Here is a 21600-nt window from a genome sequence, read left to right as displayed (position 1 = left end):
GGGGCAGACCCACTGGGCCCAAGGCTTCTCCACCTGAACCCTCCCTTCCACCAGTGTGTGGGGAAGCACCAGGCCCGGGCAGGCAGGTATCGCCTGCAGAAGCCTGGACTCGGCTTGTCCCCCCGACATGCTCTGGCACTGTTGGGCACCCCCAGGCCCATTCCCTCCTCTCCCAGCCCACTAGTACCCGGACCTGGGTCCTAGTGCCTGCAGAACGGCGGGGTGGGCACTGCTGCCCATTGGTTACCTGGTGCCATGGGGAGGGGGAGGGGGAGGGGGGGAAGTGGGACAGCCCAGGAAAAGTGACTGCTTTACTGCACAAGGCAAAATTTACATAAAATCAGAAACCCATGATCCACCCCGCTCCACCTGCGAAGAAACGCGTGCCTCGTCCTGGCCCGTCCAGGGCACCTCAGGGCCCGCCTCGGGCGCCTCACTTGCCGTTCTCGGTGCCGAACATGAGTTCCTGGAGGGGAACCGGGGTGAGCGAGGTCAGTCGGGCAGTGACCGTGCGCCTGTGTGCCCAGGCCTCGCCGGCAGCACCCACCCACCTCGCACCCTCAGCAGTGTGTGTTTATGTAAATGTGTGTGCCCCGCCCTTACCGCCAGCACCCGCTCCAGCTTGACAGCGTCAGCAGCGAACTTGCGGATCCCGTCGGAGAGCTTCTCCACGGCCATCTGGTCCTCATTGTGCAGCCAGCGGAAGGCAGCCTCGTCTAGGTGCAGCTTCTCCAGGTCGCTGGCCTGGGCTGGGACACAGAACAGCCCCTGTATGCCTGCCCGCTGCCCTCAGGGCCTGGCTCCCGGGGGCCACGTCGGGCCTCACCTGCCTTGGCTGAGAGCATGGGCGTCAGCTTGGTGGTGTCCTTGAGCAGCTCGGCCAGGAGCTTGGGTGCGATGGTCAGGAAGTCGCAGCCGGCTAACGCCTTGACCTCGCCCGTGTTGCGGAAGGAGGCGCCCATGACGATGGTCTTGTAGCCAAACTTCTTGTAGTAGTTGTAGATCCTGGTGACGCTCTGCACCCCTGTGGCACAGCCAGCCGGAGCCGGTTCAGGGCAGCTCTCCCCGGCCCCTTTCCCAGCCCGGACCTTTCTCCACCCGGCTACTCACCAGGGTCCTCCAGGGGCTCGTAGGACTTCTTGTCTGTGTTGGCCACATGCCAGTCAAGGATGCGGCCCACAAAGGGTGAGATGAGCGTGACGCCCGCCTCGGCACAGGCCACAGCCTGAGCAAATGAGAAGAGCAGTGTCATGTTGCAATGGATGTCATGCTGCTCCTCCAGCTCCCTGCGGGGGACAGGGACGGACGGGTCAGTGCTGGGGTCCCTGCGGGGGGACAGGGACGGACGGGTCAGTGCTGGGGTCCCTGCGGGGGGACAGGGACTGGGACGGGTCAGTGCTGGGGTCCCTGCGGGGGGACAGGGACAGGGACGGGTCAGTGCTGGGGTCCCTGCGGGGGGACAGGGACGGACGGGTCAGTGCTGGGGTCCCTGCGGGGGGACAGGGACGGACGGGTCAGTGCTGGGGTCCCTGCGGGGGGACAGGGACAGGGACGGGTCAGTGCTGGGGTCCCTGCGGGGGGACAGGGACAGGGACGGGTCAGTGCTGGGGTCCCTGCGGGGGGGACAGGGACGGACGGGTCAGTGCTGGGGTCCCTGTGGGGGGACAGGGACGGACGGGTCAGTGCTGGGGTCCCTGCGGGGGGGACAGGGACAGGGACGGACGGGTCAGTGCTGGGGTCCCTGCGGGGGGACAGGGACGGACGGGTCAGTGCTGGGGTCCCTGCGGGGGGGACAGGGACAGGGACGGGTCAGTGCTGGGGTCCCTGCGGGGGGGACAGGGACAGGGACGGGTCAGTGCTGGGGTCCCTGCGGGGGGGACAGGGACAGGGACAGGGACGGGTCAGTGCTGGGGTCCCTGCGGGGGGGACAGGGACAGGGACGGGTCAGTGCTGGGGTCCCTGCGGGGGGACAGGGACGGACGGGTCAGTGCTGGGGTCCCTGCGGGGGGACAGGGACAGGGACAGGGACGGGTCAGTGCTGGGGTCCCTGCGGGGGGACAGGGACAGGGACGGGTCAGTGCTGGGGTCCCTGCGGGGGGACAGGGACGGACGGGTCAGTGCTGGGGTCCCTGCGGGGGGGACAGGGACAGGGACGGGTCAGTGCTGGGGTCCCTGCGGGGGGGACAGGGACAGGGACGGGTCAGTGCTGGGGTCCCTGCAGGGGGGACAGGGACGGACGGGTCAGTGCTGGGGTCCCTGCGGGGGGACAGGGACAGGGACAGGGACAGGGACGGGTCAGTGCTGGGGTCCAGGGACATGCATACCCATGGCATGTGGTCTGTAAACACTGGACAATGAGTGCCAGCCCACATACACACATACCACCAAGACCCAGTCTCCACTAATACCAGCAGGTGCTGTGGCCTGGGCAGAGTAACCCCTAACAACCTCCTCCAGGCCTGCCCCCAGCCCTGGTTTTTCAGCAGGGGATGTTCTGTAGCCTAGTCTAGCACATTGCATCTGGCTTTCAAGCATGCCACGGAAGCTGCAGCGTTCATCCGGCACACACGTCAGTGGTCTGGACCAGCCTGCCCCCCAGGCTGGGCTCTCCTGCCAGTGGGAGCTGCAGTGCAGCAGGGCAGTGCCCGCAGCTCCCCTGCCAGGCCCGCTCCTAGTCCCAGATCTTGAGCCTGTAAAGAGGGTATTGTGGTCCAGGCTGACACTTGCCAGCAGAGTGGCACGCAGGGGACACGATGGTCAGCTCATCTAGGCCAACAGGGAACATCAAGTGCAGGGTTGGTTGGACTACTCCCCTGGCCAAGCTTTGCGGCAAGCTTAGTGTGTCTGTGGATACACTAGGGTGGGCTTTGTCAACCAACACACCTCAGAAAGATTCTCTCAACCTTACCAGGACGAAGCCAACCACCTCTCAGAACTATCAAAACCACTCAAGTAACACTCCTGGGACACTTCCCTACAATGGGGCCAACTGATGCTGCTGATGCTGTCTGACAGGAGGGAGGGGTCCCTTCCCCATCCCCCTCACGTGTGAAACGTGTCCCACCCAGCTTCCTCCATATCTGACCTTCCCCACCCTACTCAGAGGCTCACAAGGGCATGGAACCCTCAATTATGTAAACAGTGTTAAAATAAACTAAAGGGTGTGGCAATAGTACCCCATAAGAGCACCAATTCTAGCCCAAAGCCTTGGACCCTCCACCCACATGGGCGACTAGAGGGGGGCCCCTGACTTTGGCCGTCGGGGGCCTGAGCTGGGAGACGAACATATGCACAGTGTAGTGCTGTCAGGGAGGGCACCCTCCCAGGGCACTCACTTTCCCGCCTGGATACCCTCCCAGGTGGAGGACAGCTTGATGAGAATCCGCTCCTTGCTGACTCCAGCTTCCTTGTAGAGCTCGATGAGACGCCTGGCCCGGGCCACCATGGCAGCCTTGTCAAAGGAGAGCCTGGGGGTGGGGGAGGGAGTCAGCAAGGCCTGTTGGGGGAAGTGTCCAGGGGCTCAGCAGGGCCCGGGGAGGAGGGAAGGGATGGGGAGAGGTACAAAGCCCTTTTCAGGCAGCTGAAAACCAGCCCTCGGGATACAGTGCCCTCCTGGGTCCCGTAGCCTGCCAGTGTTCCCGACAGCCAGCCCTGGCCTGGTGCTGATCCGTCACGAGGCAGTCGCAGGCTCAACCTCCACAACTCAGCCCAGGCAGAAGTGTGCCTCTTGCCAGAAAGGCAGGCACCTTGCATCTACTTCTGTGGACACACGGCCTGGAATCTTCTTCAGGATCTCGACGCCAAACAGCACAAAGAGCTTATCCATGGCATTTCTCAGCTGGTCCTCTTGTGAGCTGCAACCCAGATGGAAAAGAGACAAAAAACAATTCAAACCCACGGGACAGTTCTGCGAGCCCTTAAGACAGCGAGCAGGGCAGGCACTGCAGAGCCCGGCTGTGGGCGGCCAGTGCGGTGCCCGGGGAGGCAGACGCTGGTCCAGGGCCACTGGGAGCTGTGGGCGGCCAGTGCGGTGCCCGGGGAGGCAGACGCTGGTCCAGGGCCACTGGGAGCTGTGGGCGGTCAGTGCGGTGCCCGGGGAGGCAGACGCTGGTCCAGGGTCACTGGGAGCTGTGGGCAGCCGGTGCCCGGGGAGGCAGGTGCTGGCCCGAGACCTTCAGCCGGGCCCATCACGGGCTGGACTGGAGGATGGGAGCTAACTCATACCTTCACAGCCTGATAAGCAGAGGGACGCAGGCGCTCAGGGGAAGTTCCTTCAGGAGTCAGGCAGGGCAGAAAGAGCCTGGCCCCAGGGGGAGCCCTGGCATAGGCTGGCACAAACATGCGCACACACCCAGGGCCCGGCCCACACTCAGCTATCTGGCAATTACAGGAACACACACACACACACATCAACTGGCCTGGCCTGGCCTGCACTCACCCGCCCAGCTTCTTGCCATAGGCCACAGCCTCCTGCACCAGCTCCTGGTAGGCGGGCATCTGTGCTGCAGCCAGGATCAGCGAGGGGTTGGTGGTGGCATCCTGAGGTTTATACTCCTCGATGGCTGCAAACAGGATAGACAGATGGGGTCAGCTGGGATGGCCATGAGCCGCCACACCACATGGACACCACGCCTCCAAGCTGACCTCAGTGCACAGGCCTGGCCAGGGCAGCTGGAGTAGTGTCACACCGCAGGCCACAGGCTACATCCCTGGCTGTGCCAAGCAGACCCAGGGGCCAGCAAGCTGAGATCCAGCTTCAGACCCGGAAGCTCCTGCTTGTGGCCTGCGAAACCAGTGCAGGATATCCTGGGCCCCAGTCCCCGCGCGGGGACCCAGAGGGACACTTCTGGCTCCCGGCCAGCCCTGCCCGCTGAGTCCACTGCCCTCTCACATCTAGGATGAACAGGCGAGTGTTCTAGAAAGTCAGTTGGGGCAGAAAGAGCACTTAAGAGTGTCTGTGAATCAGGAGCAGCCTCGGGGTGCCAGGGCACTGGGGCACTCCGTGCCTTGACAGAACCACCGACACAACCGTGCTGCCACCAGGCCCTGCCTGCAGAGCAGACCCCAGCTCAGACACACCCATGGTGCCACAGGCCCTGGCTGCAGAGCAGACCCCAGCTCAGACACACTCATGGTGCCACCAGGCCCTGCCTGCAGAGCAGACCCCAGCTCAGACACACTCATGGTGCCACAGGCCCTGGCCGGCAGAGCAGACCCCAGCTCAGACACACCCATGGTGCCACCAGGCCCTGGCTGCAGAGCAGACCCCAGCTCAGACACACCCATGGTGCCACCAGGCCCTGGCTAGCAGAGCAGACCACAGCTCAGACACACCGGCTGAGGGGACCCCTCCCCAGTTGGTTGGTTTGTTTATTTTCAAAGACCTATTATTTATTTGAAGGGCAGGGTTAGTGAGAAGGAAGAAAGGTCTTCCATCTGCTGGTCCACTCTCCCACTCTGGTCAGGGCTCGGCCAGGTGGAAGCCAGGTGCTTCTTCAGGTTTCCCACGTGGGCTGTCCTTGGCTGCTTTCCCAGGCCACAGGCAGAGAGCTGGATGGGAAGGGGGGCCGCCGGGACAGGAACCGGCGCTGAACTGGTGGGGGCAGGCGGAGATCTGGCAGTCAACGCGCAACGCGCCCGTCCTCCCCCGCCCTCCACAGGTCTTCCTGTGTCCCCCTCCCCGGGGCCTGGGGCAGGTTCTCAGGGCTTGGTGTGCCAGCTGGAACACACGGGAAATGGTGACAAGGTGGATTTCCCAACTCAGCAAGAGTCAGCAGGGACAGCCGCTGAGCCTCAGGGTGCAGCACCCCCACCGCTGGAGGCAGAGCTGGAAGAGCCCCCCAGGGCAGCCATCAGCAGTGATCCTGCAGCCCAGGACTCTCACTGGAATATTCTCCAAAGCTTGCATTTCCCCTGACAGGCAGACGGCCCACGTGCCCATGCTGGGGTCCCCAGAGGGACTCAGGGGTGGAGCTGTCAGCCACCAGGGCTCATCCAGGACACAGGAGCTGAGGCCTAGCCAGGCACCCACACTGCACATACCCGGCTATCTCTGAGGCCACCTAATCGGCCTAATCGCTCTGGGCCAGATAAACAGCCTCCTTCAGCCACAGGCTGTTTCTCAAGTCACCGTGAGAAAGCAGAATTGCAGGCAGCCACTTCCTCATCAGGCGCCCACACCCCCTGCCTCACAGGATCAACCTGGGAGCCGCCCCTCCTCCACCCTGCACCCCTACTCCTCCCTCAGGGTCACCCAGCCACCCAGCCAGGGCAGGAGCTGCAGGGCCACCAAGAGCTGCAAAGACAGGGTGTCCCGGCTGCCTGTGCGCTGCCCCCGCCCCCTGACCTCGGTCCCATCCCGCTCCTTCAGCTGTCCGATTCAGGGCCGCGGTGCTGGCGACTTTGGCACGCCTGCCAGGTGTCCAGGGCCGGCATCCGTGCAGACCTTCCCCGCTGCCTGCTGCTCCCGACCCCTGTCCCTGCCTGCTGCCCCAACCCGTGACCCTGCCTGCTGCCCCGACCCCTGCCTGCTGACCCCTGCCCATGTCCCTGCCTGCTGACCCCCGACCCCTGACCCTGCCTGCTGCCCTCTATCCCTGCCTGCTGCCCCCTGTCCCTGCCTGCTGACCCCCGACCCCTGACCCTGTCCCTGCCTGCAGCCCCCTGTCCCTGACTGCTGCCCCCTGTCCCAGCCTGCTGGCCCCTGCCTGCTGCCCCTGACCCCTGACCTCCGATCCTGCCCGCCGCCCCCCTCGGTGCCCAGGGAGCCCCAGCTCCGCTTCCTTCCGGGCCTGGCGTGGAGCGCTGCCCGCGGCGGCCTCACCGTGGAAGTCGCCCGTGTCGGCCACCACGGTGGTGAACTGCTTGAGCTGCTCCAAGGCGGACTCCACGCGCTGACGCTTCACCGGGGAGCCTGACATGATGATGGCGGCGGCGGCGGCGGCGGCGGCGGCGGCGCCAGCGGCGGGAGGAAGACCGGGTGCACCGGCCCACAATGCCCCGCGCCGCCGGCCAATCGCAGCGCGGAGCGGGAGGGAGGAGCACGAAGCTCCGCCCCTAAGATGTAGCTCCGCCCCTGGAGATTGAGTCCCGCCCCCTGGGGACAGAGCCCCGCCCCACGGGGTGCAAGGTGCACGGCTATGCACGTGCAGCAAGGCCGGAGGGCCCGGCTGCTCCAGCACCGAAACCCAGCTCCACCGGCTCCCTGCTCACCCAGGAAAGCAGCGAGCGTGGAGCAGGAGCTTGGACCCTGCACCCATAGGGACCCGGAGGGAGCTCCTGGTTTCAGCCTGGCCCAGTCCCGCCTCTGCAGCCATTTGGGGAGTGAACCAGCTCAACTATTCCTTTGAAATGCTTTCAAATAAAAAAATACATGTTTAAATTTTTTTTTAAAAGAGCGGTGAGAGCAGCATTGTCACCAGCCCCAGTGGACTCCCATGGGTGCCAGCACCCACTGCAAGGCCCAGGTCACCTCGCATGTGGGTTCTCCCAGGTCCACGGCACCTACCACCAAGGGTGCTCCGGCCAGCCACTGCAGACACCACAAAGCAGCAGTCTTTTTTTTTTTTTTACTTTTTTAAAAAGCATTTGTTTATTTTATTTGAAATGCAGAATGACAGAGAAAGGAGAGAGAGAAAGATCTTCCACATGCTGGTTCACTTCCCGGGTAGCTGCGATGCCTAGGGCTGGTCCAGGCTGAATTCGGGCACTCTGTAGTGGGTACAGGGACCCTCCCAGCCGGCAAGCTGAATGACTGGCACTGCAGATGGGTGGGGTGCGTAACACGCAGGCGTCCACTCCCCTCCCCAGCAGCTACCTGGATGTGGTGGGTTTCAGCCAGCTGCACTGGCCAGTTCCCCAGGACCCCAGATGTGGACAGCCATTCCTTGGCCCTGACTGAGCCTGGCGCTGGCCCAGGCTGCAGGCAGCCCCACCCTGCGGGCAGTGGCTGCAGCTTCCAGGAACTGGCCAGGCCAGACAGGGCTGACTGGGGAAGGCAGGGGAGGTACCCGTCATAGCACCTCGCTTCCTGTGCTGCTTGGGACAGGGGAGGGATGCGATGCTGGCGGAAGCCACGACTGAGGGGGCCCATGGCTAGTTCTGTCCCAGCTTGTGGTTGGTCAGCAGCACCCGTGGCCTGCTCTTGGTCTGGGATGTTCTGTACCCCGGGAATGCTCACGGTGCCCACATGGGCTTCCCTCCGTGCGGGATGGTGTTACCTCCGACCTGCAAGTCCCCTTAACAAAGCCCCTTTTTATGTGGACCATAACCTAAGGGCGATACTATGTGGGTCTGTCCCCTGCTTCTGGCGGCCTCCTGGGGCAAGCACAAGAGGAGCGAGGCACCCCTGCCTAGAAGAGCAGCAGAGGCTGGCCCAAGTGCTGGGACCCTGCATCTGCGTGGAAGACCCAGGCCATCTCTGTTACTCTGTAATTCTGCTTTTCAAATAAAAATACATACATATTTGGGCCCGACGGCGTGGCCTAGCTGCTAAAGTCCTCGCCTTGAAAGCCCCGGGATCCCATATGGGCGCCGGTTCTAATCCCGGCAGCTCCACTTCCCATCCAGCTCCCTGCTTGTGGCCTGGGAAAGCAGTCGAGGACGGCCCAATGCACTGGGACACTGCACCCATGTGGGAGACCCGGAAGAGGTTCCTGGTTCCCGGCATCGGATTGGCGCGCACCAGCCCGTTGCGGCTCACTTGGGGAGTGAAACATCGGATGGAAGATCTTCCTCTCTGTCTCTCCTCCTCTCTGTATATCCGGCTTTCCAATAATAATAAAATCTTAAAAAAAAAATACATACATAGTCAAGATAAAATATAAAATATAATCCCCTGGGCCCAAGAGCTGGGATTCTCCTCATGGCTGCCTGGCCACACCGCATGCCTCAGGGTCTCCCCATCTGAGTCAGTGCACCGCAGCTGTCCCAGGTGCACAGGTGTCACAGACAGTGGGCACCGTGGAGGCAGTACCTGGGAGACTGAGCTGACCGCCTCCCGGAAGGGCTGCTGCCCCAGCCTCGGTGCCATGGGTACTCTCCAGTGCCTGCCACCCCCATCGTCCGACACACGCCTATTTACAATTTTTGTTTTGAAAGTCAGAGCTCCACGGAATGGACAGATGTCCCATCTGCTGGTTCATTCCCCAAATGGCCACAACAGCCTGAGCTGAGCTGATCCGAAGCCAGGAACCCAGAGTCTCTTCCAGGTCTCCCACACGGGTGCAGGGTCCCAAGGCTTTGGCCCATCCTCCACTGCTTTCCCAGGTCACAAGCAGGGAGCTGGATGGGAAGTGGAGCAGCCAGGACTAGGATCTGGTGCCCATATGCGATGCCCACCAGTGCTACAGGCATGCAGGCACACCCACACCCCTGTGGCTGTGCTGGACTCATGTCCACCCCCACCCCTGCTTCTTCCAGTGGACCAGTTGGCTGTGAGGTTCCAGGCAGCTCACCCCGACCCCTGCTTCCTTCCATGGAGTGGGTGGCTGGACCTCACACAGAGGGAGTGCATAGGCCACTTTTTCCCAGGATGCCCAAGGACGCCCAGCCACCATGTTCCCTCCCCTCACCCCTGTCCACCGCTTGGCTAGCTACACCACCTAAGACCATGCCCCACTCCCTGCAGCGGCCAGACCTGTGTGGGTGCGGGCAGCCAAGGGCCAGCCAATGACAGCCACAAAGACATACTTATTCCCAGCACAGAGAGGCCTTGTCCAGCTCCGGCCACCACCACTCCTCCACACCCTGCCCCGAGCTCTGGGGCCAACAGCTCAAACCTCGAGTGGACAATGCCCTCCCCCAGGCCCCAGGGTGGGCCTTCTGGTAGTGAGCGGCTGAGGACAGTCACCCTGGGGCCTCTGGCAGGTGGCCACAGGCCAAGGAGCTACAGGCCCTGTGTGCCCCACCTGCGGCGGACGCTGTGGCAGCCCCTACACCTGGCCAGGGAGGCCTGGATGGACACTGCTCTGAGAGGGACTGAGGTGAGCGGAGCCAGGCAGCAACACCAAGGACCGACGTCTGGCTGTCCGCCATCTGCAAAGTGGTGACAGGGCTCGGGAGCACTGGCCGGGGAAGCAGCTGGAGGTTTTGCGCCAGCAGAGGCAGGGGTGCTGGACCGACCCTGGATAGGTGGAGTGCTGGCCACCCCACCTGAATGCGGGATGCCCGCCGCAGCTTGCAGAGGGTCAGCAGAGGGCGCTAACAGCCACCTCCACGGAGGGCAGGATGAGGTTGGGGTTGGGGCTAGGGTTATGAAGGGTTAGTGTTCAGATTGGAGTTCAGGCTGGGGAGGCTGGACTCAGCCCCCTCCCACCCTTCCCGCCCGACTCGCACCCCCATGGGAGACAGACACGTGGCTGCTGGGAGACTAGGTTTAATGATGGGAAGGGATGGAGAAGGGGAGGCCACAGGCAGGACTGCACAGGCCTGAAGCTTGACACCAGGGTCTGCGGGGTGGGTGTGGGTGGCCCCCCTCGTGTCCACTCCATCCTGCTCCTTGAAGGCCTGTCTCCAAGCCCCTGTCCAGGCTGCCCCCTGGGGGATGAAGGGGTGGCTCGGAGCGGGATGGACAAGGGAGAGGCAGGCAGGGCCCGCTCCTGGGGCCGGTGGCCTGCAGTGAGGTGCCACTCCCTCTGCTGCAGCAGCTTCGGCCGAGGTCAACCGGGGGTGGGCTGGGGCAGGAAGAGGGGCAGGGGTGCGGGGTCCCACCCTGCGCTGCCCCCGTCTGCGCCCGGCACAGGCAGCCCCGCAGGTGCGTGCTGGCTCTAGGGGTCCCCGCGCCTCTGGAACCTGCTCATGAGCTCCTCCAGCTCCGACCCGCTCTGCTGCTTCTGCGGATGACACAGCGGTGTTCTGGGCGTGGGGGCCCCCGCGTCAGGGCCCCGGGGGGCGGGGGGCGCGGGGCGTGGGGTGGGTGCTCACCTCCAGCACGGCCTTCTGCACCGAGAGCTGGCTGTACACGCGCGCGCCCTCCTCCCCGCACACCTTCCTCAGCTCGTCCTTGTTGAGCGAGAAGAGCTGCGGGCCGGTCAGGATGCCCAGGTGCTCGACGACGCTGCGGGCGGCCAGGTGTGAGCGCGGGAGCAGGGCGGCCCCGCCGCAGCCTCCGCCTGCCGCCCGCGCCCCGGGCCGCTCACCGGGCGCTGAAGGCCTTTGCTTCCAGCCAGGCACGGACCTGGTCGGGGCCGGAGTCGAAGGAGAGCGGCGCGCTCACGGCTGGGCTGCGCTCCACGCGCACGTGGCGCTGCGGCTGCGCGCGGATGTTGCTGATCTTGCGGGCCAGCTCGTCGTTGACCTCGTCCATGTGTTGGATGAGCTCTGCGGGCAGCGGGGTCAGCCGCCGCGCCCGTCCGCCCGCCCGCCCGCCCGCCCTCCCGCCTCGTGGCCTCTCACCGTCTTTGTCGCCTGCAAAGCTGGGGGGCAGCTTGTGCGTCGGACTAGTGGGGCCCCAGTATTTCTGACCGGCCTGCGGGCGGACGGGGTGAGCTGTGGTCAGGCTGCGGCGACCACCCCGGGGGACCCCCTGCACGGCGCTGGGGGCTCAGCCGCCCACCTGCTCAGGCGGGCCAACGGCGTCCTCGGGCCGGGCCTCATCCAAGATGTTGCAGGGCACGTAGCCGGCCTGGCCGCTGCGGCTGCGGAGCTTCCACCACTGCCGGCCATCCTCCAGCACCTGCGGGTGACCCACGTGAGCCCGCGCCCGCAGCCCAAACGGCTTCTGCGGGGCCTTCGGCGGTGGTGAGGCCCTCGGCCCCGCAGGGCGAGGGGGCTCCAGGTCCCCGTTGGCAACAGCGACCGCCCAGCCGGGCTGCAGCGCAGGAGTGGGGATGTGGGACAGAGGTGTGATTGCGAAGCCCCCCTGCTGCCCCGCGTCTCCAGGAGCCCGCCCGGCCCCGCAGTCCCTCCCCCGCACCGCCTCACCTCCAGGACCTCGCCCCGGAGCACCGACAGCTCGTTGGCGTTCCGCGCCGTGAAGTCGTAGAGGACGCGGACGTACCTGGCCATGGCCGGGGCGCCCGGGTAGCCCCTGCGTGGGACACGAGGCACTCAGCCTGGGGCAGCACCGACTCCCCGGCTGCAGGCTGCGTGTGCGGCACCGCGCCCCGGTCACAGCGGAGCGAGGCCAGCTCGGCGCCGGCTGGGGAATGGGAACTGTGCCGGCCCCAGAGCGCCGGCGGGAGGTGGGGCGCGGGCCGGTGCAGGTGCAGGGGCTGAGGCGGGCGGGGCGGCCCGCGCAGGCGCGGCAGGGGCCTGCACCACGGAGGGCTCTGCCCTGCCTGGCCCCGCAGCTAGGACCTGCACCCCGTGGGGATGCCAGACCCTGCTCTGGACCCCAGGGCCGTCAGCTCTGTAAGCCATCCCTCAGGGAGGGCCACCTGCCCGGGTGACCCGACCACAGCCCAAGCAGGGCAGGGTGTGGGGAGCTGCCTCTCCAAGCGGCTTCCATAGCCACCCACCCTCACCTGGTGGCAGGTACCCACAGGAGAGTGAGGGTCCCTGCCAGGCGGCTTACCTCTGACCCTGTGTGGGGCCCGGGGGCAGGGTGTCACCGGGGGGTGTGCTCTCAGGGGCCACGGGGGGCTTCACGGAGTTTCGGAAGGACAGCCGGTTCCCGGGGGCCAGCTGTGGGCAGAGGGGGAGCGTGGGAGCTTGCCCCGCGAGGACTCGGGACAGGGGCAGCGGGCGCAGGGCAGTGTCCCAGCCACAGCAGGTCTGACCTCGTCCGCGGGAGGGCCCAGTCCCTCCACCTCCCAGGGCGCCTCCTGCAGCACGTCCAGGGGGGGCTCCCAGCCGCTGTGGAACCTGGGCACGTAGGGGGGCACCTGCGGCTCCCGCGGCCACTCGGCACTGAGACGAAAAGGAAAGTCAGGGTTCAGCTGTGGTCCCCGTCCCCCACCCAGCACCCCAGCTCCCTCACCCTATATGCAGCCCTCCCGGACCCCTGTCACCCCCAGGACCCTCAGCTCCCTAAGCAGCCCTCCTGGACCCTTGTCACCCCCAGGACCCCTGTCACCCCCAGGACCCCCAGCTCCCTAAGCGGCCCTCCAGGACCCCCAGGACCCCCAGCTCCCTAAGCGGCCCTCCTACACCCCTCTCCACCCCCCATACCGCGGCCGTGTCCATGTCTCCCCCAGGGACTCCCACAGCGCCATCTCCTTGGGCACCAGGTGGCCGCGCAGGAAGCCCACGGCCTCGCGGGACAGCAGGGGGCTGGAGACGCTGCGGGCGATGTCGGGTCCCCCGCAGGTGCTCACGATCTGCACTCGGTGGTGGGGGAGGGGTGAGCGGGCCCAGCCCTGGAGCCCCGCCCACTGGAGCAGAGTCCCGCCCCAGCCTGAAGCCCCGCACCACCACGAAGCCCCGCCCCGCAACCCCACCCTGCCCTGAAGCCCCGCCCCGCACCAGGTCCAGAGGGCCGAACAGGAAGTGCACAAGCTCCGCAGCGCTTGGGTTCTGGATGTGCTTCTGCAGCTTGGCCTGGGGACAGGTGAGGGGGCGGCGTCGGCTGAGGGGCGGGGCCGCTGGGGGCGGGGCCTGGGGCAAAGGCTGGGGCGGGGCTGAGGGCACGGCCGGGGCGGGGCAGACGGAGGGGCGGGGACGGGGCGGGGCCTGCGGGGCGCAGCCCTCACCAGCAGGTTGATGGCCAGCTTGGTCTTTTGGAAGCAATCGACAAACTCAGTCTCTGACGGAGGCCGTGCCCGCAGCGTGAGGACGCCCTCTGCGTGGGGGATTGGTGAGTACCCCTGAGGTGCCAACTCGAGGGCCTCCAACAAGCCACCCTCCCACCTGCCACTCCCCTCCCATCTGCCCCACGCCCCGCCCACCTGACCCACGCCCTGCCCACCAGCCCCACGCCCCGCCCACCAGCCCCACGCCCCGCCCACCTGCCGGCCCACGCCGCCCCTTCTTCTTCCCCTTCTTGCGCTGGTTCAGCTGCTTGAAGGCCTCCGCCGCCTTCTGCAGCCTCGCCACGAACCACTCAATGTCGTCCAGGGCGCAGTTCAGGATTTGCTGCGACGGGAGGGCAGGGTCAGTCTCCGCGAGGAGCACGGACAGCCCCTCGGCCAGGGGCAGCGCAGGTCGGGCACCCACCGTCTCCTTCTCGATCTTCTGGGCCAGCACTGCCCGCGGCTCCTCCTCCGGTGACTCCTGGTGGCGGAAGCCTGCTGGGGACAGAGCAGCTGCTGACCCGGACTCGCCAGGGCGCCGCGCTGCCCCCCACGTACCTCCTGCCCCCCACGCGCTGCCCCACACTCACCTGCCCCCCACGCACCAGCCCCCCACACCTGCCCCACGCGCTGCCCCCACACACACCTGCCCCCCACACCTGCCCCCCCATGTGCCTGCCCCCCCACCTGCCCCCACACGCCTTCCCCACAGCCCACCTGGCTCTCCCGGGCGCAGCCAGGGCCCCACGCGGTTCCGGGCCTGGGGGGAGTCGCCGCTGAAGCGCTGGAAAGGGATGGGGGCCGGGCCTTGAGGGGGCGGCAGGATGGACTGTCGCTGCCGGATCTTCTCCTGGTGGCCCCTGGCGGGAGAGGAGGCCGCGCTGAGCAGGGCTGAAGCTGCGGCGGGAGGGTCGGTGCCCGCGCGCCCCCTGCGTGCCCCCTACTTGAGCGTCTGCGGCCGCGTCTTCTTGCCCTGCCGGCAGTCGGCCAGTGCGCTCTCGATGTCCTCGTGGATGAGCTCCGCCTGCGAGCACGGGTGGTCAGCCTGGGACGCGGGGAGCATGCGGGGGGTGGGGGCCGCCTCGTCCCGCCCCACCTCACCTCCACCTCGTCGCAGTGGAAGAAGTGGACGTCGGGCTTGTGCTGCTCCGAATCCTGGCACACCAGCAGCAGCACGGACTGGTACCGCAGCTGGTTCAGCACCGTCTGGCTCAGCTGCACCGTGGGCAGCGGGAAGTTCTCCAGCTCCTCCTGTGGTCGGGGGAGGGCTCACACGCCAGGGACCCTCAGCCCCAGGCTCACGTGCCAAGGACCCAAGGCTCGCACACCAGGGGTCCGAAGCCTTCCCCACTCCATCCCACCGTGGAGCACGGTACCTGGGACTCGATGTCCAGGAGCCGCACGCACCGGTCGTCCACCTGCAGCAACATCTCCTGTGTCCAGATCTTTTCCTTGGAGCTCAGCTGCACCAGCTTGCGGATGGCGTCCTCCACCGTGGTGATGGCCTCGCTCTTGTCCATGATGAACGTGGCCAGGTGCTGGGTGGGGGAGGGGAGGGTGGTCACCGGGGGGCTGAGCCCTTCCTGTGCAGAACTCCCCTCCTCAGGCATGCGATGGGGGTGTCCATTCTGCCTTATGGCCACTGGGTGACCTGAGGCCAGGCCGGGATGGACCATGTCCCAATGGCCACAGCCTGCACCGCATCCCTGGCCCCACACTAGACTCCTGGTGAGCTTGGCCTGCAGTGTCTCTCCATAGCCCTGGAACTGCACGGTGGCTGCCTGGGGCTGGGCTCTGCACGCTGCTCTGTCCCCTCGTCCAGGGAGAGCAGCGGGGGTCCTGGGCCAGGCCCACCCCTTCTCTGTTGACTGTGCCTGCCACATATCCACCAGGATGTCCTGGGGCCAGAACGGGCAGCCAGTAGAGCCAGCTCCCCCACCTGGACACTGAACCATGGAAGCCCAGGAGAAAGCTCTCATGATTCCTGGTGATTTCTCACCCAAAGGAAAATCCACACACAAGAGGAAAGACAGACAAGCCCAAAAGCCTGGCTGAGACAAACCCCATGGGCAAAGCGCACACACGTTCAAGCCAGGGGTCCTGCAGCGGGAAGAGCCAGGTAGCAGAGGCCAGGGCAGGGGCAGCATCCCAGGCACAGCCAGCGAGGGCCCAGCAGGAGCTGGTGTGAGCTTGAGCAAGGGGGCCAGCAATTCAGAACATGTGGAGGTGGCAGTGCCCGCAGCTCCTTGGAGACAGGGGTGATCCTGACTTCCGGCCTGTTCCGCCAAGCAACATGGACAGCCCTGGGGTCACACCTGTGGCTGATGGGGGCCTGGGTGCCAGCCTTCGGGGGACCAGCAGGACACCCTAAGGATGTACATGCCCCCGGCCTTTTCCAGCACAGGTCCCAGGTACAGAGCTGCTGCCATGCCACAGGTGGTCTGGGGGGCTACGCAGAGCACACAGCACACAGTGAGCACTGCACCACTGGCTGGACAGCCCCGGGCTGGATAGTGTGCCTGGTAGATGCCCAGGAGGCTGCCAGGACAGGGCCCCTGCATGCATGTGGAAGACCCCAACGGGTGCCCATCTTGGCCGAGTTGGGCACCTTGGGAAGTGGGCGGGGAGTGCGTGACTGCTCTTTCCTCTTCACAGATAATTTGAGAAAACAAGAGGGGGCAGCAGCTCAGGCCTTAGAGGCACAAAAGCCAACTGGGACTTGAATCCCTGCTGCAAGGAAAACCACATGCCCCGACACCCCTGAGCGCCCATGGCCCCAGTGGCTCAGGCACCCGAAAGACAACGCCGGCCAGAACCTGCCCCTCGATGCAGTAAGAGTCAGCACGGTAACCCAGTGTCAGCCCAGAACTGAGAGCCGGCCCGGCACACCAGCCAGCCCATGTGCATGACAGGCTGGCCTGAAGCCCCACACCGGCCAGCACCACGTCATCCAGCAGCCCCGTGCCAGCCAGTAGCCCCACACTGCCAGCCTGGAGCCCTACGCTGGCCTGGAGCCCCATGCCGCCCAGCACCACTCCAGCCAGCCCCACTCTGGCCAGCCCCATGCCAACTTGCCTTGGACTTGGCCCCATGTGGCCCAGAGCAGGCCTCCGGGCATCACCTTGTCCTGAGCAGCCTGCTGGGCTCTGCTCCCCCTCAAGGGGACCAATGTAAGTCCTGTCCCCTGCCCTCCAAGGCAGCTCCCTGCCAAGGCACACGGGCAGACGCTTTGAGGGGACAGAAGTGGGGACAAGGCCGGAACGTGGCAGTGCCCAGCGGACAATGAATGGGGAATCCCTCTGACAGTGCCGCACCCAGTGTGGAGCCATCCCGTTCCGAGGGCTGCCTGCACTGGAGACCTGGTGCATCCCCGTGCACGACCTCTCCGGCCTCCGCAGGCAGACGGAGTGACCAGCACGCTGGAACTCTCTCTGCTGTCATGGTGCTGCTGGAGGAAGGGTCCCTGTCTCTGGCTGACACGCAGGGCCTCGGGATCACATGGTATTGGCCCTCCCTCAGGGCCTGGGTTTCCTCCGCAGGGTGGGGAGGGAAAACCCCACAGACTTTCCACTCCTGCTGGCCCCTGGGAGGGCAGGAAAGGCCTCAGAGCAGCCAGCCAGTGTGGAGCAAAGTCCAGGCGCTCCTGGGCGGCTCCTCCACATCGAGGCTAGAGTACCCGCACGAGGGCCAGAGCTGCCGGGAAAGATGGACGCCCCATGCCCTGCCCATGCCCAGTGTCGGCGCCATCACCTGTCTGGCCACACCAAGAGGCCTTGGGTCCATTTCACAGAGCAGGAAGCCAAGGCTTGGCGGGTGAGACTACCCATGGGGCATCACACCCCGCCATGTCTGCCCTGCCTTCCAGGCACAGCAGCAGGAGCCAGCACCTCCCAGCTCCCATGTGGGAAGACTGCTGAAAACCCATGTCCTGGGACAGCCACTGGATAGCTGCACCCCTCTTCAGACCTGCTGTTCCCCTCGCACCTTGAATTCAGACCCTGGCTACTGGCTGAGCCCCGCCTCCCTGTGTGAGAGCTGGGCGCAGCCACGGGGCCTCACCTGCACGTGGTACTGGGACGTCTCATGCATGATCACCGTGGAGTTGGAGTACTTCTTCCTCTGCTCTGGACGTGGAGAACACACTTAGCCCAGGAGCCCCGGCCCTGGTCCAGTGGGGCTTCTAGGGGCTGGTTGGGTCAGCATCCCAGCCCAGGCCTCCCCCGACACCCCCACTCCCCAGCCGCCAGCTCAGGTCTGCCCACCCTCTACTTTTCAGTGGGGGGTGTGGTGGGCTGGATGGGGGTGCAGGAGGCAGGGCTGGGGGAGTCGGCCAGCACTCCCCCAGACACCTGGCAGCTCAGGCCCCGGCGTGGCTGCCTGCGATCAGGTTGCGGGAGGAACGTGGGTAGTATTGATGCTCCCTGAATTATTCCTGAGGCCTGCTCCCCTTACGGCTGGGGCTGGGGGAGGGGCAACCTCCTGGGAGTGTGGTCAGTGGGACGGCCCTTTGGTCCACTCACCAAACAGGTCCTTGGCGCTCATTTTGGCCATTCCATCCGATCGTCCCAGGCTGCCACTGTGGGGTTGGGGTGGAGGGAGATGTCAGGTAAGGACAGAGCTGGGCCCCTCCCCCTCCCGGGCCCTGTGGTGGGCTGGGGGTGGCTCACTTGGTGGCACCCGGGCAGCAGCTCACAGACCCTGACTGGCTCATGATGTCCTACAACCCGCAGGCAGCGGGGTGTTGGCTGACCTCAGGCTGTCCGAGTCAGGAGTCCAGGGCCTGGCCTACACCTGTGTGGATAGAGGAACCACAGTGATCCCTCCCAGCCTGGGGCAGGCCAGACTCACAGGGCAGCCTGGGTGGGGCCTGTGGTGAGGATGGGCGAGGACCCTGCCACTGTCGAGTGGCCCCCTGCTAGCAGGCCCCCCAGGCCTCAGTCCCCAGCCCTGGCCTCTCCTTGGCTGTATTTTTGGGAAGATGAGGCCCAAGATTCGAGCCCTTCCCTAGTGCTCCTGGGCAGGATGGCCAATTCTGGCTGTCCAGTGTCCCATAGGTCCTGCCGCTGGCCCCCACAAACCTTCAGGCTTGGGGTCCACAGCATTACTCCCTGCCCGCTGGCAGTCCCGGCTCCGCCCCTGCAGCATCCTTGGCCATTACCTGGGGTGCTGTCCAGGGGGTCCTGCCTGGTGAGGGCCTCCTAGGGGCAGTGGAGGGGGCGTCCCCAGCATCTGGGTTGGCGCTGGGGGCTTGGCCAGATTCCTGAGTCCACTGGGCGTGCAGTATGTGCGGAATGCCAGTGACCTCAGCAGGTGAGCTGGTGTTTGCTCAACGAAATTCCGGGCGGCTCCACTGAGGGTGCCAGCATGTGGGGCCATGTGAGCACGTGAATGCCCCAAACTTACTCCTAACCCCCGAGACACACACCTGCACAGACCTGCACACAGGTACACTTAGAGGTCCACCAAGAGAGACACACACAGACACACCCTTGTACTTAGAGACACCCCTGCACTTACACAAATCTGCACTCATACCCAAACACACATACACAAATCTACCTCATCACCTTACAGACCTAGGCCCACGGCCTAAGATTTGTGGACACTATGCCCTCAGCCCCCCCGGCAGGGCTAGGCGGGGATCCCAGAGACTGGCCCCCTGTCATCTGGGGGAGCCTGATCGGGGGGTGGAAGGTGAGGACAGAGCCAAGGGCTTCCCAGGGCTTCTGGCCTGCTGGGCAGGTGGAGAAACAGGCTCCAAGTTCAAATTCCAGCTCCACGCTGGGTGACCTTGGGAAGGGGTCAGCCTAGTCACAGCAGGGCGGGCACTGATGGGGTACCCCCCTCCCCCGCCCAGGGAAGGCCCTGGTTGGGCGCCTGCCTGGGAGGAGGGAGGGCAGGGCAGCCTGGCTGTGGGTGTGCCAGGAGGGCTCAGGCCCTGCGGAGGCTGGGGCACAGGTGGTCAAGGGGGCAGTCTCAGGGCACCACCGACTTCTCGTCCCCAGTGGCTGGGCATGTCCCAGGCCAGCCTGGCTCAGACAGGACCTGGGAGAGTGAACAGTTGGCTGTCCACAGGCTCCTGCCTGGTGCCCTCAGGATTCCCGCAGAAACCCCATGGGGTCCTAGCACAGCTTGTGGGGCTGGAGGCCCAGGAAGTGCCCAGTGGCCTTGCCATTCCAAGGGCAGCCCCTCTCCTCCCCCACAGCCCCGACCCAGGCATTCCCTGGCCTAGGGATGGTGGCTGGTGAGGTGACTCACAGCCGCCGTCTTTGAAAACGTCCCTGCACCCCGGTGCTGCCCCGCACCCATGGGACAGGCCTGGCCCTGGTGGGTCCGACTTAGGCCCTGAAGCCCAGCGGAGGAGACGGCGGCCCGAGCCCCGCGCCCCTGGAGGAAATGAGACCGTGCCCCGGCCGAGCGCTCACCTGCTGCCCGCGGCCGTCCGCGGCCGTCCCTCGGCCCCGCGTGCGCCACCGGCCTGTCTGTGGCGCCCTGGCCGCCGCACTCGGTGTCCACGGGCGGGGTGGGGCGGCCGCACTGGGCGAGGAGGAACCTGAGCGACAGGTTCGGAGTCACCGGGGTGCGTGGGGCGGGGCCGCAGCGTCGCCCCCGCCCTCAGCCCGCCCCGCGGGTCCTCAGCCCGCCCCGCGGGTCCTCAGCCCGCCCCGCGGGTCCCCAACACGCTGCGCGGGGCAGGGGCCCCTGAAGGGGTACCCTGGAGCCTGCAGAGGTGGGGCTCCCACCTCGGGCGTCTGCCAGGTCCAAGGGTCCGGCCCCCTCCCCTCCAGCCCTGCCGGGGCCCGGGGTGCTGTGCGGGTCCAGAGGCGGCTCTGAGCTCTTGCAGGGAGGACCTCAGCCCCGCTGGACACTGGGAGGAGGGGGGCTCCCTCCTGCTCACCTCTGCTCTCCCAGCACGAGGCAGGCGACCTGGGCAGGTGGGCAGCAGGAAGAGGAAAGGCCAAGGTCAGGCCCAGGTCAGTGCCTAAGGTGAGGACAGAGGCCAAGGTGCTTCTAGGAAGCCCTAGCCAAGGCCAAGGTCCTAGGAAGGCAGGACTCCTCCCAGCTTGGACACAGGTGGCAGGAAGTGGCCTTGTGGGGACCAGCTTCCTGGTTTGTGGCCTCTGGCTGAGCTCGCAGAACACACCTGGTCCTGCTCTGACCTGGCAGGTGGGAGCTGGGCGCCCAGCTGTCCACCAGGAGGGAGGACCTGGCTCAGCCTCCTCCCTGGCTAAGCTGGGCGCTGGCCCATGCGGGAAATGTTCCTGTCCTACCTCCTGCCCCAGGAGGGGGTACTGCCTCCTGCGAGCAAGATGGGGGTGTCCAACAGAGAGTATAAGGTGGACTATGTCAATCAGTGGATTCTGAAGCGACGTCATCATGCTTGGAATGGTAAGATTGGCAGCAATTCATAACTGTCGAACTATCAGAACCACTTGAGCAAGACCCTTGAAGCATGCCCCACATCGGGGGTGGGTGGGAGACTGGGTGGGGCTTCTTCCTTTATCTCCCCCTTTACCCCAGATACAGAGGGAAAAATGTGAAAATAATAGTCTTACCCACTTTCCTGTAGCCCTTGAATCTCTGTGCCCTTATATCCATGTAAAAATTGTCAAAAATAAAAAAAAATTAAAAATAAAACATTAATTCTTAGATTTATTTAAAAAAAAAGATGGGAGTGTCTGACTGCAAGCTAGACCTTGCTGGTCTGCAGGGAGACTGGGGGGACACTCCCACACGGCTGAGGGGGACATCCCACATGGCTGAGGGGGACACCCACACGGTTGAGGGGGATACCGCACATGGCTGATAGGACACCCCACGTGGCTGAGGTGGGGCACCCCCACATGGTTGAGGGGGACACCCCCACACAGCTGAGGGGGACACCCCCACATGGCTCATAGGACACCCCCACGCGGCTGAGGTGGGGCAC

General features: G+C 65.4%; 2 protein-coding genes across 4 annotated transcripts; both read right to left on the bottom strand.

Annotated features, from left to right (window-relative positions):
* Nucleotides 1-297: 297 nt before the first annotated feature.
* On the bottom strand, nucleotides 298-6975 carry LOC101520879 (transaldolase). The gene is made up of 8 exons (XM_058662621.1): nucleotides 6824-6975; nucleotides 4439-4562; nucleotides 3747-3854; nucleotides 3336-3467; nucleotides 1111-1286; nucleotides 827-1024; nucleotides 604-749; nucleotides 298-466 (listed from the first exon to the last, which is right to left on the bottom strand). The coding sequence occupies exons 1-8, from the start codon at nucleotides 6918-6920 to the stop codon at nucleotides 434-436; spliced, it is 1014 nt and encodes a 337-aa protein (XP_058518604.1). The 5' UTR covers nucleotides 6921-6975; the 3' UTR covers nucleotides 298-433.
* A 3628-nt stretch (nucleotides 6976-10603) lies between these two features.
* LOC131480134 (epidermal growth factor receptor kinase substrate 8-like protein 2) lies at nucleotides 10604-20684 on the bottom strand. 3 transcript variants are annotated; one of them, XM_058662606.1, is made up of 22 exons: nucleotides 20569-20684; nucleotides 20096-20223; nucleotides 18338-18461; nucleotides 18191-18246; nucleotides 17730-17794; nucleotides 15047-15208; nucleotides 14772-14921; nucleotides 14615-14694; nucleotides 14388-14530; nucleotides 14095-14165; nucleotides 13887-14013; nucleotides 13632-13720; nucleotides 13405-13479; nucleotides 13111-13259; nucleotides 12720-12849; nucleotides 12515-12624; nucleotides 11923-12028; nucleotides 11555-11674; nucleotides 11395-11467; nucleotides 11139-11319; nucleotides 10924-11056; nucleotides 10604-10832 (listed from the first exon to the last, which is right to left on the bottom strand). In XM_058662606.1, the coding sequence occupies exons 3-22, from the start codon at nucleotides 18379-18381 to the stop codon at nucleotides 10767-10769; spliced, it is 2130 nt and encodes a 709-aa protein (XP_058518589.1). In that variant the 5' UTR covers nucleotides 18382-18461; nucleotides 20096-20223; nucleotides 20569-20684; the 3' UTR covers nucleotides 10604-10766. The 3 variants fall into 3 exon arrangements, with proteins under 3 accessions (XP_058518589.1, XP_058518591.1, XP_058518590.1); XM_058662608.1 differs by having other exon boundaries at nucleotides 18368-18461; nucleotides 20569-20683; XM_058662607.1 differs by lacking the exon at nucleotides 20569-20684 and having other exon boundaries at nucleotides 20096-20239.
* Between the last annotated feature and the right edge of the window lie 916 nt (nucleotides 20685-21600).

Source organism: Ochotona princeps, chromosome 4, assembly GCF_030435755.1.
Source record: "Ochotona princeps isolate mOchPri1 chromosome 4, mOchPri1.hap1, whole genome shotgun sequence".
NCBI classification, from domain to species: domain Eukaryota; kingdom Metazoa; phylum Chordata; class Mammalia; order Lagomorpha; family Ochotonidae; genus Ochotona; species Ochotona princeps.
Note: the sequence above shows the minus strand (reverse complement) of the source record. Positions and strands in the feature narration are given on the sequence as shown.

What these genes read in the sequence shown, in the direction of transcription:
- LOC101520879 (XM_058662621.1), bottom strand. Translation starts at nt 6,920, where the DNA reads ATGTCAGGCTCCCCGGTGAAGCGTCAGCGCGTGGAGTCCGCCTTGGAG. An exon ending in CGACACGGGCGACTTCCACG is followed by an intron (nt 4,563 to 6,823) that starts GTGAGGCCGCCG and finishes TCCTGTTTGCAG; the next exon opens with CCATCGAGGAGTATAAACCT. An exon ending in CGAGCCCCTGGAGGACCCTG is followed by an intron (nt 1,025 to 1,110) that starts GTGAGTAGCCGG and finishes GCTGTGCCACAG; the next exon opens with GGGTGCAGAGCGTCACCAGG.
- LOC131480134 (XM_058662606.1), bottom strand. Translation starts at nt 18,381, where the DNA reads ATGAGCCAGTCAGGGTCTGTGAGCTGCTGCCCGGGTGCCACCAA. An exon ending in GGCCCCACACAGGGTCAGAG is followed by an intron (nt 12,029 to 12,514) that starts GTAAGCCGCCTG and finishes TGTCCCACGCAG; the next exon opens with GGGCTACCCGGGCGCCCCGG. An exon ending in TCCGGGGCGAGGTCCTGGAG is followed by an intron (nt 11,675 to 11,922) that starts GTGAGGCGGTGC and finishes GGTCACCCGCAG; the next exon opens with GTGCTGGAGGATGGCCGGCA.